The sequence below is a fragment of the Battus philenor genome, unplaced genomic scaffold, assembly GCF_028537555.1.
Source record: "Battus philenor isolate CCGP_79_NKW_IND1 unplaced genomic scaffold, ilBatPhil1.0.hap1 SCAF_10, whole genome shotgun sequence".
NCBI classification, from domain to species: domain Eukaryota; kingdom Metazoa; phylum Arthropoda; class Insecta; order Lepidoptera; family Papilionidae; genus Battus; species Battus philenor.
The window spans coordinates 9,294,647-9,312,915 of record NW_027181662.1 but is presented as its reverse complement, the minus strand read 5'-3'; the positions used below and the strand labels follow the sequence as shown (position 1 = coordinate 9,312,915).

At 31.2% G+C, this 18,269-nt stretch overlaps 2 protein-coding genes across 4 annotated transcripts; both read left to right on the top strand.

Moving 5' to 3' along the window:
* The first annotated feature begins 380 nt into the window (after positions 1-380).
* Positions 381-3,741, top strand: LOC137925586 (protein N-lysine methyltransferase METTL21D-like). Its single transcript, XM_068769051.1, has 3 exons — positions 381-743; positions 819-1,014; positions 3,492-3,741. Exons 1-3 carry the CDS (start codon positions 487-489, stop codon positions 3,720-3,722), a joined length of 684 nt encoding a protein of 227 aa, XP_068625152.1. The 5' UTR covers positions 381-486; the 3' UTR covers positions 3,723-3,741.
* A 5,168-nt stretch (positions 3,742-8,909) lies between these two features.
* On the top strand, positions 8,910-18,179 carry LOC137923794 (putative leucine-rich repeat-containing protein DDB_G0290503). 3 transcript variants are annotated; one of them, XM_068767077.1, is made up of 14 exons: positions 8,910-9,175; positions 9,312-9,891; positions 9,965-10,053; positions 11,200-11,350; positions 11,996-12,142; positions 12,853-12,941; positions 13,017-14,067; positions 14,544-14,626; positions 14,690-14,843; positions 15,321-15,427; positions 15,719-16,260; positions 17,484-17,600; positions 17,789-17,893; positions 17,968-18,179. In XM_068767077.1, the coding sequence occupies exons 1-14, from the start codon at positions 9,035-9,037 to the stop codon at positions 18,086-18,088; spliced, it is 3,477 nt and encodes a 1,158-aa protein (XP_068623178.1). In that variant the 5' UTR covers positions 8,910-9,034; the 3' UTR covers positions 18,089-18,179. The 3 variants fall into 3 exon arrangements, with proteins under 3 accessions (XP_068623178.1, XP_068623171.1, XP_068623185.1); XM_068767070.1 differs by having other exon boundaries at positions 17,965-18,179; XM_068767084.1 differs by lacking the exon at positions 9,312-9,891 and having other exon boundaries at positions 9,092-9,175; positions 17,965-18,179.
* Positions 18,180-18,269: the final 90 nt, after the last annotated feature.

Genomic DNA, 18,269 nt, shown 5'->3' with positions numbered 1-18,269 from the left:
ATATTTCTTATACTTTATCGCATTATATTCAAGTATTTATGTGTACTGGGTTTAGTAAGATAAAGAATAAAAAATATAAAAAAATTATGAAATTATTATGCAACCTTCGTGTAAAAAATATTTGTAGAGAATTTTTATTTTTAATTAATAACATTTTCTTTACCTGAACAAAGTGACCGCTAGTGGAAAATTTATTATTTTATGAAAGGGTGGTAACTTTAAACTATTAGTAGAAAGCTTAAATCTGTCACAGAATTTTCATATTCTAGTTGATCATTTTAATGCCATTGATTTGTTTTGATAATTTAAGTACTGGGATTGGGGTTACGATGACTAAAATACCAGTACATAAACATTACTTACGTTTCTTAAATATTTGATGTAAACGTACTTTTGTTTGCAATTTCTTATACTAAACGAAAAAGTTCTTAACTACATCACAATAATTGCATATAAATTAAAAGAAAATATTAATTAAAGTCACAAATGTCTTATAGAAGAGGTAGTTTATCTTCGAATGATCTCTTTGCCAGAGAAATGGATGTTGAAATATGCTTAAAAACTTTAAAAATTTATCAGAAACTAGAAGGTGATGTAAACTGTGTAGTGTGGGACGCGTCTTTAGTGTTAGCAAAATATCTTGAAACTATTTGCCAAACAAGACCGGACTTTTTAAGCGGTATGAGAGTTTTAGAACTGGGGTCTGGGTTAGGTGTAGTTGGTCTTACAGCAGCAACATTAGGGTTTGTTATGTGGTAAATCTGTAAACTTTTTTTTATTGTTTTTGGCCTTTTTCTCATATTTTAATAATATTTCAGTGCCCAAGTTACTTTAACAGACTTACCAGAAGCTTTACCATTACTTCGACTAAATATTAGTGAAAATAAACAAAAAATTGGTAGTATGGGAGGCTATGCCATTGCAGAAGTTTTAGTATGGGGTGACAATAACTCGGAAATACATAAACAGGAATTTGATATGGTTCTTTTGGCTGATTGTGTTTACTATGAAGATGTAATGAAACAAAATATTATATGAGTTTTATAATATGTGTTCACTTTTGCATGCTGCTTTCAATAATCTATTTACAAAACACTTTACATGGCTTTAAGTATTAGAAACAAATGTCTTGATATCTGTGTGTATGAAAGTTTTAGTGCTTAATTTTTAGCGTATTAAAATTTATGTCCAACCTATTAGTCTCTGAAAATGTAACAAAATAAGCTTTGAGCATGATCAATTAGCATGTTTTTTTAGCAGCAAGTTAAATGTCAAACAAAAATAATTCTTACTACCGTATTCTTTGGGCAGGAAATATTAGCATCATATCTATTTATTTCAAAACTTCTAATGCAATGTAGGTATGATGGCAAACGTCCATGTCACTAACTCTAAAGTATTCATTCAATATTTAATTAGTAAAACTTTTACTGTGACAAAAGGCATAGTTTGGGATAATCCACTTATTGTTATAGATGCCTAGTTTGTTTCTTCTGGAAAATTTGTGACGATTCAAATCACATAAGTTAAGTTCAATTAAATTGCTTAAATTTAAGAAAAATTACAATGTAATTTTTTTTATTAAATGTGATATATAAAGTAGAGAATATTAAGTAATAAATCAATCAATCTGTCATTGAAACAAATCAATAACATGATTTTTTTTTCCTATTAATGTAAAAATTAATTATACAGTTGTCAAAATGTGTTAGAATTTTCTTTTTGGGACTTTGATTTAAAAAGTGTTTATTTTTCTTGTTTTTTCTTGTTTTCTTTCCGTTTTTAATAACATTTTTTTTTTAAATATTGAAAAATTACTAACATGTTCGAGTCGTAGCATAGCAGTAGCGTAGCTCTGGTATTTGGGGCCTGGGGCAGATTGGGGCTTGGTGCCCCCCCCCCCCTCCCAAAAAATTCAGAACAGAATGTAGTTAATATATATTTTTTTTGGTTCAAAATAATAATAAATGTATATAAAATAACATTAGATCTTAATAAAATTTATTGGGAAAATTTAAAAAAGAACATTCCTCGCTTTTTGGTCTGCAAAGTCATTAATCACATTTTCAAAATCATTAGTGTCGACTAGTTTGAAACACAGATATGTGTTTTTGTGATTTAGGGCCCTTTTAAAAACACTTTATGTGTTTTGCGAATGAAAGGCTTAAACACTGTGTATATTATAATTTGTAACTGTTTACTTTTTTAATGATCATATTATTGAATAACTTTTTTGGAACCAAAATAGTAAAATTCGATATTCTTTTTATGTTATTTACTTTAAATTATGGTTTTCATTTTTCTTTTAACATTTCATTATTCATCATTCAAAAAAAAAAACAATTCAAAAAAATTATTTTCAACTTTGGTGCCCCCCCCCCTGCTTGTGGTGCCTGGTGCGGCCGCCCCGCTCGCCACCCCCTAGCTACGCCACTGAGTCATAGTTTTTTTTATTTAAAACCTCCTTTTGTGTATATCATGTAATTTAGTATGTTATAGATAATATACTGATTTTCATGTGAAAAATAGGAGGATTTATAGCAGGAAAGAAAATAAAATTGTAGTTAAAAGAATCACCATTCAGTTATTTTGAAGTTCTCTTAACAGAATCAACATTTTGAACCTTGTATGAAGAAAATTGGGAATAATACTATGTGTAAATCTTTATCTCAATATATGTTATCATATATATCTATGTTTTGACTTTTCAAAAATGCTTAGCAAAACCTACTTGAAAGAATATATATTTGTTTCCTTGTTTCACGAAGCAATTGCATAAAAAATTTTAATACCTTCTCCAATAATTGCCAGACCATTGTTGGTAGAACGTTTTTTTATTGTTACTAAAAGTCATTTTATTTGCATTTATATTTTTTGTAAAATTTTCAGATTTTGGATATATTCCTTAATTTAAAATAAAAGGTGTTTTATTTTTTTCTAATTTGTTATTTTAACACTATAAAATTACTAATGGAGATAAATTTTAAAGTAAAGCCTGTGTTAGTGCAATTGTAGGAATTACTTCTGGATCAAATGCTATAGTTACAATTTATTTCAAAAGTGTATTTTATGATAGATGACCAATTATGAAATCTGATATATGATGTACTTTAATCTATTTTCTTGTTTTATGGATTGTAACTTCAAAATATTAACCCGCCTTGCTGTTAAGATCTTGAATTTATTTGAATTATTCAGTGATAATAATGAGATACAATTATTTTTGTATTAAGTAGACCATATTTTTTTTGGATTCTTTTGCACCTTTTCATCCATACTAAAATTCTTCACTCTATTTTACTTTCCATGCATGTGTATGTTTTTTAAAGAATTTTAGTAAGTTTGAGAAAATATGCACGTAATGACTTAATACATATTGTATGTTGAATTGCAGAATACACTTATTATTGTATTATTCATATAAACTACGGAAGTAAATTTTGTTAGATTTTTTACTATCTATTAAAGTTTAAATATACTAAAATTTTCAGGCTGTAGAGCTATTACTTCAAACATTACAAAATTTGAATAACACTTTTACGAAAAAACCTACAATATATTTAACACAAGAACTGCGCGACACTGAAGTTCAAAAAAGACTTTGGAGTGAGTTCTATGAGAAACTTACAGAATCATTCGATGTTGAAAAAATTCCAGAAGATGAACAGCACATGAATTACAGGAGTCCAGACATAGTGCTACTGAGAATAAATAAAAAATGATCCTTAGATTTGTAAGTAAATAATGAAGCTGGATTCAAGCAACATTGTACTGATTGTTAATTTTTTTTGCTTTTATTATCTTGGTTACTCTATAAGGAATTTAAGTTGGGAATGTTGGAGGTAAACGACCTTTTTTTCATTTTTCCGAAATGATTTTTAACAACAGAATATTTATTTATGAAACGAGTGACTATTGTTAAAAACCCAAGAAAAATAACATTTTTAGAAAGTTAAAAGTTGTCATTAGTACGCTGTAGAAATTAGCTAAATTACTACATTCCATAATTTTTTTCGTGACTATCATGTCGCGTCTATCAACAAAATACTTCGTATAAGGGATTCTTCCTAGGGCCGGTAGGTCTTGCAGGCAATGAAAACACGAAGTCCAAAGCAGAATTGCATATATTGACTGTGATGTGTTTGATATTATGCTACTAGCCATTTTGGCTTTGTGCAGCTTCATAGAAAAGTAGTTGACGCAAACAGAGGTCCGTGAGCTAAATATTTAGTCTGGAAGAGGGATTATACTTGTGTAGGTGTATAGTGTTGTGACTAGTGTAGTGTAGGTATGTGAAGCGAGGAGGGCCTCTCTTAACCACCCTCGCTTGATCGTATACGAGGCGGATGTGGCTGCCGGTATCGTGAGTACAAGTGTGATGAGTGTGTGGTACATTACACCCGACGAGGCCCGATGTTAGGTAAGTATCGTAGCCTAGGAATATAGTGGGAAGGTTATTAGAATTCTGCTTCAAAAGCAGCGAGGAGCGTCAAATGCCTTGTAATGACTAGAAAGCACTCCGGTGGACCGAAGGCTTTACGGCTAATATAGATACCTCGTCGAGGTCTATATTGGCAAGGTATTGCGCGAGATCTTTGAGCTCTTCGACGGGAGAAGGAGTTCTGGCTTGAAATTTCGAAAGTTTTCGGCTGCTCTGACGTGACTGTCAAAGATACGGGTAAGATTTTTGGGCTCGACATCTTGTAGAAAGGCTGCTCAGGCCGATGAAGCCGGAGTCGGAGAGAGGAAAGAGGTTTCGAAGCGGATTTCTAATCTCGCTATGGGAGCGGAAGGAGGCATATAGGCCTGGCATCGTTCTTGGAAAGATGGAAAAAGCGGGGGCGATCTGTATGGCGCCTTTTGGGTACCTTAAACCAACCCCTGTAGTAAGCGAGGTATCTCCCGCTTTAACACAGTACGCACAAACCGGCCCTTCCGTAATCGTGGGGCGGGAGCAGTTGTCAGAGTCTTCGGTCCCTGAGGCCACATAGAATCTAGGGCGCGAAAAGTTAAGCAATTGCGGGCAGAATGACCGTACAGCTGGCACTGATGGCATCGGCCAACGATGCCCTTTCTGTGCTGGGTTCGAATGAGACTACTGAAAGAGAGCAACCCTTTTTGAAGCCTTTTTAAAGTTTTTCCCCAGTCGAGGGAGAGTTCGCGGGTTGCCACGATGATTGGCACGGGCTTTTTTAAGCGCTGCGCGCAAGGTAATGTTTTCCTATTGTTGGCTAGCAGCTAACTGTGGACGATTTTCTACGATTGCTTATCGTGGAAAAAGACAGGATTGTTAGGCTCACTAAAAGTAGGGCCTTGGGAAGCCATTTGATAGGGGTCCTTGGGAACCCCCGAGGTTGCAGGCTGGCACACAGCTTCCTTGGACGGGCTAGCTGAAGGAGAGGCAGATTTGAAACGTAGCCGTGAAGGGATTGGGACAATGCCGCTCGGAGCGGCCTCTTCCTTTTCCACGTGATAACCGTCACTCTTGGGGTTGAACTTGCTCCTGTCTTCTTCCATCTCCGAGTACAAGCTAAAATACGCGGAATCGGAAGTTTAGTCGCATTGGTGGCCGCGCATTATTCCCTTAATCGACCGAACTCGCACGAGTGGCTAAAAATATGTGGTATAGTGCAATCATGGTGAAAGACTACACTATTGACCAATTCCTGCCGTTTGCTTTCAACGTATTCCTCATCAGTAACTAGCAAATGAGGTTCTACCGAGGCGACCAACTCTTCCAACCCCAATATGCTTAGCAAATTTTTCCACAATCTGTGAAGTCTAATCGATATTCTAACTAATTTGTAAATGGCGGATCCGTGGTATCAGAGTTAATGAAGTATCAGCGAAGGCCTAACCTCGGCTTGGCCTATTAGTTGCCTAATTTCACTACCACCACTTCAAAAATTGTTAGCGCTGGGGAAGAAGTGGCGGAAGAAATTCCAACAACACTTCAATCTATGACCGTGGGTTGGCGTTCCCTATGATACCCGACCTCGTTTTCGACGAGACTGGTTGGTCTTTTAATGGCGATGACGACGGTATACTTGGCTTGTCTAACAGTCTTCGCGTCGTCTGGAAATTCTAGTACATGAGTTGGCAGTGCGTTAGGACAGTGCGGTGTATAAATGTACCTGGTGTGATCGTATTGCAGCTGGCGGCAATGAATTTGTGTGTTGAGCGGTCGTTGTTTGTCATCCAGGACGACTCCTAGATAGCGGGTTTGAATCACCCATGACACTGAACTTATAATGAGTGTGATCGGAGCTGCGATTTTATTACAATTTTATTTGCGATTAGACGTTTTTCCCAACCTAGTATATTCGAACGAATGTTATCGGAAAAGTTTGTGAATTGCTTTGGGCGTAAAATTTTGTGAACTGTCAATAGCAAACTCCATAGTGAGAACAAAAAGCTACATCTGTAAAGGATCTAGAAGGTTCAAGTCATCACAAAGTTTTAATGGGTACATGTACTTGTATGTGTTGCTGGTAAAAAAATGTAAAAAGATATAGAAATAGCTATCTATGTTAATGTTTGTTTGCTATGTTTTATAAATATGATATATTTATATATAATGTTACATATTTTTAAATTCAAAATTTAGTATTTGTAGGTCTGTCAAAATAGAATAAGTTACTTGCTATTTTTGTGGGATTATATAAAAGTACAAAAGATGTACAGGTTTACAATTTTGCTGTGCCTACAATTATAAATATTAATGTTATATTTAGTACGAGTTTTTGGTACTGTTACCAAATCATAATAAACATGCAAATTTTGCAAGAATGTTAGGGAAATTAAACTAATTTATTTCATAGGTTTTTGGAAATCCGTTATATCTATTTCACTGTACTGCCGTGGATAATGATGAACTAAAATCTAATAATCTATGTATAAAATTCCACAAGACATATTAACCCTTCTTTTTCTTCATTTGAAATCAATAGTCAAAAATATATTAATTCCTATTACAGCATCCAAGAATTCTTTGTTGATTGAAATGCATGGAACCGGGTTTGTTAACTCATGTACATCGACGATATTGTGATGTACATATACATGAACATATATATGTCCATATAAAATACTGTAAAACTTAAATCGAGCAAATGTTGAGTGTCTGGCTGACTCTTCTCAATCGATGATTCAAAAGTTCATTTAAATGCGTATTTGAATAAATGACATTTTGAAATTTGTATTCTAAACATTTGGAATAAAATAGCAATGAAGGATTTTGAAAAACGAATAAATTGACCCGTCTCCAAACAAAATAGTTCGTCATGAAGGTAAAGATACAGAGTGAAAATGGTTTTTCTACATTCACCAAAAATGTTAGATTTATAGACACCATAGATATACGAGCAGATAAAATAAAAATAATTTTATAATAATTACCATATAGTCAGTTATTTTATTAGTTTTGTTGTGTATTTAATTTTAATACAAATAAATGTAGGTAAATTATTTTGTTTCATTTAATTATACCCTCTTGACTCTGACCTTATATGTAGTAAAAGTCAAAAACAATCTTTGGTTCATACTATATACTTTATCTAATCAATAATAAAGTATTGGTTTGACACAAAATAGCTTAATGTAACGTTTCGAATGAGTTGAAACTGTTTATGTCGAGAAACAGATGTTATTCTACCCCACAATAATCAATTTACATCAATAAGGCAGCGGCGCCGATTAATATTTTACTTGAAAGAAAAATAAAACCAGAGTATAAAATAAATTTTAAACAACTTAAAATAAATATAAAACTAATTATTTTTTAAAGTCATTTCCATTAATCAAACGAACAGACGCTAACTCGTGCAGAATCGGGATCTGAAAATAACATTTCTAAAAAAAAAATTAAATATTAAGTGGGCCAGACAGTCGAATTAATATATTTTAAAATAAAATTATTGGTCAATTTAAGCAAAACTTTCTTATTTAAACTAATACTTATCAGATAAAGATAACAGGAGCATTCTTTCTTTGACATGTTCTACCTGTTACAAATTAGTTTTCATGCCGAAACATCTTTCAGATGACACTGGAAAGTTTGGCAGATTTTGACAAATTCACAAAGAACTGTCGTAAAATAGCGACAGTTAATCCTAATTATGGTCCTGCTGATTTTTTTCTACTAGTGGTTGGTTAGGATATTGTTTAAGTTATTAAAAGCACAATCAGAACTTAAAACTTGCTATGAAATATGAATTGTTCATGTTAATATCAAATTGGTGATTCCCATCATGATTGAGAAGGTTCTGGTGTTATTTGAATTGTTGATGAACGCTGACCTATACACCTATGCCATGAAAGAATAATAATTGCTACGTTTTATGATCAAGATTATTGGGCTAAGATTATAGGTCCGCCATTAAATGGCAAAGTTCTCACTATATCAGGTGTTTTTATTTAAATTTGTTAGGAAATTTTAACTTCAACTGCAGATAGCTTAAGTAGTAGAGTACTAAATAACTTTCAGGAGTTTAATTTTAGTATGAAATAGACTGAATTTTGAAAATGCTCTAATTAAATTTACCATTATGTTATACCATATAACCATTACATTATTTTTTATTTTTGTTATACATATATAGTTGATTTGTGGATCATTATTTGCCCTTTTAAACTTTTACACATAAAACCGATTAATTGCGTAATGTAATTGAAAAGGTGATTACCACGTAAAGAGAACTAATGGGGCGAGCAAATTTTTGAAACATTAAATATAATATTCAAAGATAATTATCGGATATCGATGATTCGAGATTAAATATATGCCGAAATTAATCGATGTTTTTTAAGAAAACGTTATTTTTTTAAATCGATAATTTTCGTAATCTCTAAAATAAAATTTTTACATTGGCTATATTCAAATGTTAGCTGTTTTGGCTTTTACAGCTTCATCGGACTCAAGGCTCGGATGCGGGGATTTTAAATTTTTTTACATTTGAATAGTGTCGGTGGTATTCATATTAAGTGATACCTCTCAAAAAACTTTTAAATACATGTTTATTTAATTGTTGTGAAGATGCAGAAGAATTGTTGTAATAATAATAATGTTACTTTAGACAGTTCATGGGTTATGTGTAGATCTAAAACCCATAAAGGACGATTATATTACTTTAATACTTTAACTGGAGAAGCAGCATGGGATTTATGCAACTCGGAGGTTAATATATTTGCGATACTTTAATTCCAACTCTCGTGTTACCTTTAATATTATAACTATTCGTTCTTGATTTGAACTTTAGCCTATGCATTTGTTCTTATTGTCGTACCTAAATTAGTATATTTATTTATTCCAGATTGAAAAAGCTAAAAGATATAATAACTTAAATGCAAGTTCTGCCATTCGCATTGAAGATTGTCTAGAACCCAAGGATTCTCCACAGGATTATTTAAATCAAACTTCTCTGATTCCCGAATGCGTACAGAAGTCGGGAAATGTCGATGATAGTTATATAAACAATACAGCAATAAAACAATCTTTGATACATCCATCTGTAGGTGTTCCTTGTTGTCATTACATTCATTCAGTAACAAATGCAAATAATTCAAACACAGCAGAAATTAGTCCGAAATTCAGGAATACATTATTGAAAAATAATACACAACTCAATATTAAAAATGTTTGTTGTGATATGACTGAAAATGAAATAAGATATATACATTCAGTTTCTGTGCCACAAAATAAGCATTTTGAAAATGCATGTAATGAAGTTACTGGTGATTGTCGAATAAATACTGAAAAAGTTCAGTTGATTGAAACAAATAGTGGAAGTAGTGATACCTTTTATCTGAACAAACAAGGTTTAAGACAATTATTGTCATCTGAAAGACATGCAGATATTGCCAATAGCACTGAATCAAATATTTTTTTTAATAGTAAGTGTGGCCAAATATATAAATAAGCATTAATAAAAAGTTGTTTTAATACTAATTTAATATTATGTTTTAGAGCCGAAATTTGGAAGCAGTGAAAACTGTTTTGAAAAAATTAGCCCTCAAAAATTTTGTCCAGATAACTTAAATCAATCACACTTGGCAGTGAGTATGTTTAGCTTATAAAAAAGCTTTATGATTGAGTAATAAATTTTGTAAATTTTTACTATTATATGCCTTTAACCTTGATGTTTGTTAAAACTTTGATTACATTTTTTGTGTCTCATTTGCTCTCTTTTTATTACTACTACTGAAGTCTAAAATTGTATCCCTCCAAATGAATATAGCCTTTGTATGAAGTTTGTATGTAATTGGAATCAGACTGCATTTCCAGAAGAAATACATAAATTTTATGATGAAAAGACTAGAGGCTTGTTAAATAAAATTATGATGTTTGAGGAGAATATGTGAAAAATATTAGTTAATTAAGTTTTAACCATCTATAGCCTTATGTTGTAATAATTTATATCAAATAAACCAATTGCCCAAATAATAAGCGGCAACAAATCGTTTCTTATGAAAATTCATGAAATGCTGGTGTCAATTTTTTTCGTTTTTTAAATTTTTGCTCAGTAGATTCTTATATACTTTATAAAATGACTAAACAGCGGAGGGTAGAACAGCTGCTCAGTAACTTGCAGTACATGAAAATGTTTCTTCAACAATTGATTGAAGATTTTCATCAGATCAATCTTCAACTTCAATGTTCAATTCCATAATAAGTCTGCTCTAAAAGGTCAAAAAATGGCATGTTAATGGCATGCATTATGCTATGATATTTGACCAGGTTGTTGAGGCTTGCAGAAGATATTCTTATATGATTAACTTGTACAAAAATGAGATTAGCAGCTGCAAGAAAGTGATATTAAGGTCTATTGATAGAGAAAATAAATAATATTAATTTATATTAATATATTTATTCATACAACCTGAAAAATTAAATAATTCCTTATTTAATTGAAGGAGATTTCTACTTGCAAATCACAAGTATGCAGTGGCCAAAGATGTGTTGAAGATTAATTTGTTTTAAATATTAGAAAGATTATGTATATATACACTTTGTCTGATGTGTCAATGTGAACAGAAATTTTCTGTGATTGGATACCACTACTATCAATATAGATGTAGACCCAACCTGAAAAAACCCAAATGAATAAATGTAGCAATAGCTCAATAACTACATTTTATAAAAAGAAACATTTCTTAAATTAGTACTTGTTTATGTTTATTTATCTATGTCTATCTTTACAGAAAAGAAATAATGACACATATACAAAAACAAAATATGATACATCTGCTTTAAAAGTTTATGCTAAGAATGAAGAGAATAGCTGGTACATAGTAGCTGATGCCAATGTTTTTTTATTACATTACAATTTTTTAAGAAAATTGCTGGATTCTAGTAAGTTACTTTTTTATAAGTTTTTAGTTTTCTTCAGAACATAATTTTATAGTGAAAATACAGTTTTTTTAAAAGTGTGAAATTTCTAATTGATGATTCGTATAGTTGTTCATATAGTCAGATAAAATTCTAAGATGTTCTGGCTATTGGACAATATTTTTTAAAAGTAATTCCAAAATGTCAAAAAGGTCAACTGGGACTGTTTGTGGAAGAGAATAAATTCCGTGGACTGCATTCCCTGGTAGCAAGTCTATTCTTTAGAATATCAAAATTAAACCAGGCTTTCTATGCCTATACCAAGTATTGAAGTTTTTGGGTCATATAGCCAGGAAAGACATACCTAACCTTGAACTGGGATTGTCTTATACAATCCCTAGAGGAGGTCTTATGATAGACACTTTATACTTGACACTATTGGGAACAGGTGGAAAGAGAACTTCATGTCAAGGGGTTCATATGTCTGCTATACGCTATACACACTGCAAAGAGGGAGGAGGAATTAATAATAATTATTATTCTGTGAAAACAAAGCAATGGCACCATTAGCATATTTTTGTGGTGTGAAATAAAGTAATCATAACAAATAAACACACATAAATAAAAATCGTCAACACGCTATATATTATATATAACTTATTGTTCCAGATAAAGATTTTAGCATAATTATGCTACAAAATGTAGCATCAGAAATAAGAAATGCTAGTAGAAGTGAAAATTATTTTGAGCGAAGTAATGCTCGACGTGTTATGACTTTTCTCTCAAGGAGTATTAGAGCTGGTAACGTTTTCATCTGTAGGTATTACACTAAATGTAATATTTGAATATTTTATAAAGAAATTTTGCTTTTAAGCATTTTTATTAGGCATTGTACCGTATTTTCTTAAATGTTATGGCTACTCTATAGCAGGGGTGGTCAACTTGCAGCTCAAGAGCCACATGCGGCTCTTTGAACAATTTGACTTTGAACTCGAATTAAAGTAGAATTATTTCAATATTTAAATTTAAATTGCGTATATTATTATAGGTTCCGTCCGTATTACGTTACGTATATAATAATACGTGTACGTTCATGGGAAATCAAAACAAAGTACTCATCTGAATAATTTCATTCTACGATAAAATTAGCGAAATGTAATAACCAATCATAATTAACTAACCGGCATTTGTGATAATTACTGAGGTGTGCTATCGTCTTTCTTCGTAATTTTTAATATCTAAATTCAATAAACATATTTTGTATGTAACTTTACTTATTTTAAATAAATATAATTTGTGTAAAAAACTATACCCTTTTGCAACTTTTAAATGAACATTTAATTGTGACTCCGTCTGTCAAAGAACTTGGCCACCCCTGCTTTATAGTATTATTATAAGACGGTAACAGCGAAAGTAAAGTAATTTTAAGTCTTTAGGCTTTGGTCTTTTTAAACATTCCTAACTAAATTATGTTAAAATTACTACTTATTAAACTTAAAAATTACCAAAAATATTTTTATTTATAGGTGAAACACCAAAACTCCCCGAAAATTTTGGTTCATCCGATATTCTTAATTGTTGTTTAAAATTGATTGATGAGCATCATCTTAATATTGTAAGTGAGACACTTAATTTTTTTGCATTTGTTTTTAATTTAATGTAAATGAATACAATATTCCTTTTATGTCAGATACTGCTGTCCGATGACCCCACACTGAAAGGTTATGAGCATGCAGACTTGCTACCAGTATTTACTGTAAATGAGTTCAAATTATTTCTTAGCAGCAAAAAACAATTTACTGATGGAAATAAGTCTTTTGTTAATAAGTCTCGTGTTGAGATGACTGAACCATATACAACACTTGGAGGATGTAGACATTTGATAGAATCTAATGATAAAACGGAAAAAAGTGTGTCTGTTGGTAGTTATGATATGAATGTTAATGTGCCTACCACAAAGATTGTGGGAACTGAGACAAACGATTTACCATGTTTAAAAAAAACTGTGGATGTTGAAGTTCAAACAGACTTGGATTCTGATATATTTAATAAAATTTTAAATATAGATATTGTTCAAAATATTTTAGCAACAAATTCCGAGAAACAGCGGGGCTTGCAAAATGAAATAAATTATCACACAAATGCAAAAAAGAAAGAAATTGAATTAAAAATAAATCATTCTTTATCTGGTAACAGAAAAAATATTCTTTCTGACAATATGAAGAAAAAACTTTTTAAATGGCGCCGAAAGCGCCCCAGAAGTTTCAGAAGAAATGAAGAAGATATACCGAACATAAATGTTCAACAATCTTCTCCGTTTGATAAACCCAACCAGTCTTGCGATACAATAAATATCGATGCTGACTATGTAATGGAAACTTCCACTTCCAGTGTTATTTCTAACGAAACACATAATTTTAGATCGGATCGACATATCTCGATGCTAAGTGAAAAGAATATTGATAGTAAAAATGTAATGTTTGAAATAAAAAGTCAAAATATGGAAGAACATTTAAAAACCCGTTGCGACGAGTGGCTTTCGCGATTTATTCAGATAATGGAAGAAGCTTTAACCCAAGTTTTGCAAAACAAATCTTTATGCTACCCTATTTCGTTATCACCTCCTTGGACTCTGCTTGAAGCAACACAGTGCATTAAAATAGGGTTTAGTAACGATAGTGATATAGTTGATGCCTCAATAAAATTGACCAATACTCTTTTAAAGATTAGTGCAAAGAAAGGTAAATTTGCTAATTACTTTCCATGGAACGAGATCTGGTTGTAACAATTAACAATTGGCAATAGCTATTTTTATTACTGAAACTGTGGAGTACAAATTGAAAAAAACTTTAACATTACGTGTCGCTGTTCGTAGTTGTTGTCGGCGAGCATTTTATTTTTATTATTATTCAGATCCAATCGAACCGGTAGACGCGGTATGGGTAGCCGGCACCCTCCCCCCTCTCCTCTAGGTTGACTGACGACATTGTTAAGGTCGCGGAAAGTCGCAGCGCAAGACCGGTCATCGTGGCTATCATCAGGAGAGGCCTATGCCTTGTAGTGGGCTTCTATCGACTGATATGATGATGATGATGACGATGACGAGATCCAAAAATCACAGGGCGTAATTAGTGAAATAATTGGACCTAAAAGACTTATAATCATGAGTGAATAGCCAAAGCAAAGTTGTATTATATTTAAAATGTTTTCATTTAAGGAACAGCAGTACATTTTAACATAAACCCCAAAGAGTACATGGAGATGTACAGCTATGGTGTATACCTTGTGGACACTTTGCAGGTAAGTGTTTATAGAGTTTAAACAATATATTATTTTAATGAATGCATAAGATAAAGTTTTTAGGCTCTTAATAACGACTGTGAAGATTTACAAAAAGCTGCCGAATCTCTGGCAAAGTTACTGAATGATATTGAAAATCCAAATGTTCGTAATAATGAATCCTTAACCGAAATATCTAATGAAATTTGCGCAAATGTCAACTGTATTGCCGATAATGGTAAGTGGTCATCATTTTAAATTTAATTTAGAAAATGTTTCAACCAAATTGGATTTTTTTGATGTATGTAGGTTCCGCCACATTTTGGTTAGTTTAAATATTGTCTACGCACAAAAAAAAATTGGGATATTTGCTTACGCTTCCTATTTTTAAATGTTTTGTTGACATTATGGCGCTAAAATTGGATTATTATTCTAATTTTTTTTACGATGGAGTAGATAATGTAAAAGGTTCGAGTAGCAGTAATTGCTTTACATCTTGGCGGTCAATCGTCATGGATTTAGATTTTCTCAAAAATTTAATACGCAAAGGTTTGTTTATTGCACTGTTAAGATGAACAATGAAGTCCCAATAACGTAAAACGATTTTGAAGTTAAAAATACTTTCAACAGCTATTTCTAGTAGCCTCATCCTGAACACAGTGACATTTGGGCCAAGGAAACTTGAAAAATAAATCTATTATAACTTGTTTTTCAGGGAACAACAAAACACCCAAAGGTATTCGAGAGAAAACTGGATCTTCTTTAAAAGTAGCATCAAATAACTTAAAATTAAAGTATAGTAGAAGGTCGTGGTTTAAAAATGTAAATATATTTTTTATTTGTAACTGATTTCTAATGTAATTATTGTTAAGAAGAAAATGGAGTTCAAGTATCTTTTATCTTGGCCTATAGAAAATTTGTTAAAAATTGTTTGAAAATTTATCATCATTGAAACCTCATTTTCTTTTCTTATATTGAATTCATTGTTTCATAACCTTTAGACAACTAAAGGTTATGAATAAAGTAATCAGAATAAAATTCTAAGAATACTACACTTGATTCAGATAGTATTGAATGTTGTCCAGGTTATTACAAATTTAAATAATTTTACAGAATAAAATATTACAAGAAAACCAAGAAAAGATTACCAGGAATGATGACACCAAATTTACTTTTTCAAATTTAAATCATAAAAGAAATTATGAAGTCAATAAAGGCGAGAATAATTCTTACGTTTTAGAAGCACACACTCCAGTTACTGATCCAATAATAAAGGAAATTAGTACAGGAAAATCTTTAAATCAAGAAGAGAGTAATGTTAAGTTATCAGATAGTGGTATTCAAAATGGTGAACCAAAGTTTATAAGAAATTTTACGCAATGTCTTAATTTTGAACAGAGGCTTAAAGATAAAGGAAACCAAGTGGTAAATGATACAAATAAAATGAACGATTTATATATGGATTGTGAATATACGGAAGATGAATATTCAACAGAAAATGAATATGATGAACATATTGAAGACAATGGTGAAGTTGATATATTCAGTAAAACGGGAAACATAAAAGATGTCGGTGGTCAATGTACATTTAAGAAAATAATTAGAAAAATGTTACAAGAATTAAGAAAAACTTATCACATTGTTTGTGGCTTTTGGTATGTTTTTTTTTAAATTAATATTACCAACATTAAACACGACTTTGTTCGAATATGTTAAATATAATTAAATATTTTGATTGTGGTTTAACATTTTCAGTGTTATTTTACAATTTAAAGTTTTGTGCATGTAAAAAAATGAAATATAAAAATGTAAAATACAGCACGTCCAAACACTTTAATTATTTTTTGGCGCATGCCCCTCAAATATTTGAGAGGTCTTGCATTATTCATTATGCTGAAAAACAACACGCTTTATAAAACAACCGATTATCAAATTTTGTTTGCTTTACTTTAAAGGTTTTAACTGTAACTTAAAAATATTGAAGTTTGGTGATATATTGGTTTCCCATGCCAATTATCGACCATATATTACAGATTTTTATTTATTTATAGCCTTATATCTAAACATTTACGTTACAGAATTTATAAAATTTACATTAGTATTTTTATTTCATTCCTGTCTGTGTCTTTCGGGAAAGGCATTCCCTATTGTTTTTTCAGTTCTTGTCCATTGTTATCCAGGTTCAAATCCTTCTAACCATCTTCACTATTTCGTTCTCCCAACGTATCTGTCAGCCTCCTTTCTTTTTATTGCCTCTTGGGTACCATGTTGTTGGGATTTTGCACCATCGTCCTGCCCATTTCCAATTTAATTAAAATTTCTATTGTAACGGTTGCATCGCAATACATTTCAATAACATATATTATTTATGCGCCATAATCTCAAAAACGTTTATGAAAATAGTGACTAAAAATACGAGAAATAAAATTAAACTCGTAGCGCCTAAATATTGTCTTCAAAAAGTTAATAAATACTTAATGGGTCTGAGTGTACGCATATATCATAAAGTTACACAAGATATCTTAGAAATTCCTTTTTTTGGGTTTAAACCTAAAGTCAATAATATTTTATTAAATAAATCATATAGCAGTCGAGAGATTTAATTGATGGAAATCTCATTTGCACGGTTGATATTCTAATGCACTCATGAAAATTTTTTAAATCTCATTTAAAAGAGCAACTGTTGAGTTTCTGGTCGGATCACAGATCAGATCAGCGTTCTGAGCCGATGGTAGCTTACTGCCTATTATGTTAAATAATTGACAATTAAAAGCGCATGTAAATGCCTACTTGAATAAAGATATTTTAAATTTACATTGTATTATTTTGCATGTCACGTCTATTACCTTTATTTTGTCACTCGGATTTTCATTTCTAGTACGGCGTTTCGAGAGCACGAAAGCAATTCGAACACCAAGACGAATAATTCTCAAATACTTTTAAAAGCAAAAGAGATCCATACTAGAATTAATACACTTCACAATGTACTAAACAGGTAAGTATATTTGAAATAAACCTAAATTATCTTGAAAAATATATTTTTTGGTCTGTTGTTGCAAATGTAAAAATTTATCATAAATAACGTAATGCCAAATATCTTAAAATGTACATCTCTTGCATTATATAACATCAAATATAAAGTTCTCATGTGCCAACTTGTACTTACCTGACTTATAATTTTAGAATATACTTAAGAGAAGAAAAATCATCACACAGTGTTGCCAAAATATTACAGTCTAAAGAATTTAAAACTATCACATTTAATGATAATGATTTAAAGGACTACAGGTAAGATATTTAATTTTAACCATATATTGATTATATATTGATTTATTTTGTTTGAGTTTTTTTTGTTTCAGAAGAATTATTTTGAAATGTATAGATCAGTCTAATTTATTCCGGAGCTGTATAGACGCCATAACATGTTACATAAAAGGGAGACAATTATGTAGCACAGAAAAGGAAGGCATGAACATTCCATAACTTACTAATCATAAACTAACTAAAGTTACCTCGAAGTGAAAACTCCATAATAAAATTTTGCTATACACACTTTGAAATAGTTTAATCGATAACTATGTATGTGTAATATGAAAGCATTAAATGTATTTTTAAAAATTTCACGCTTTTGGTATTCTGTTGTATTAACAGGTATCGACATAGA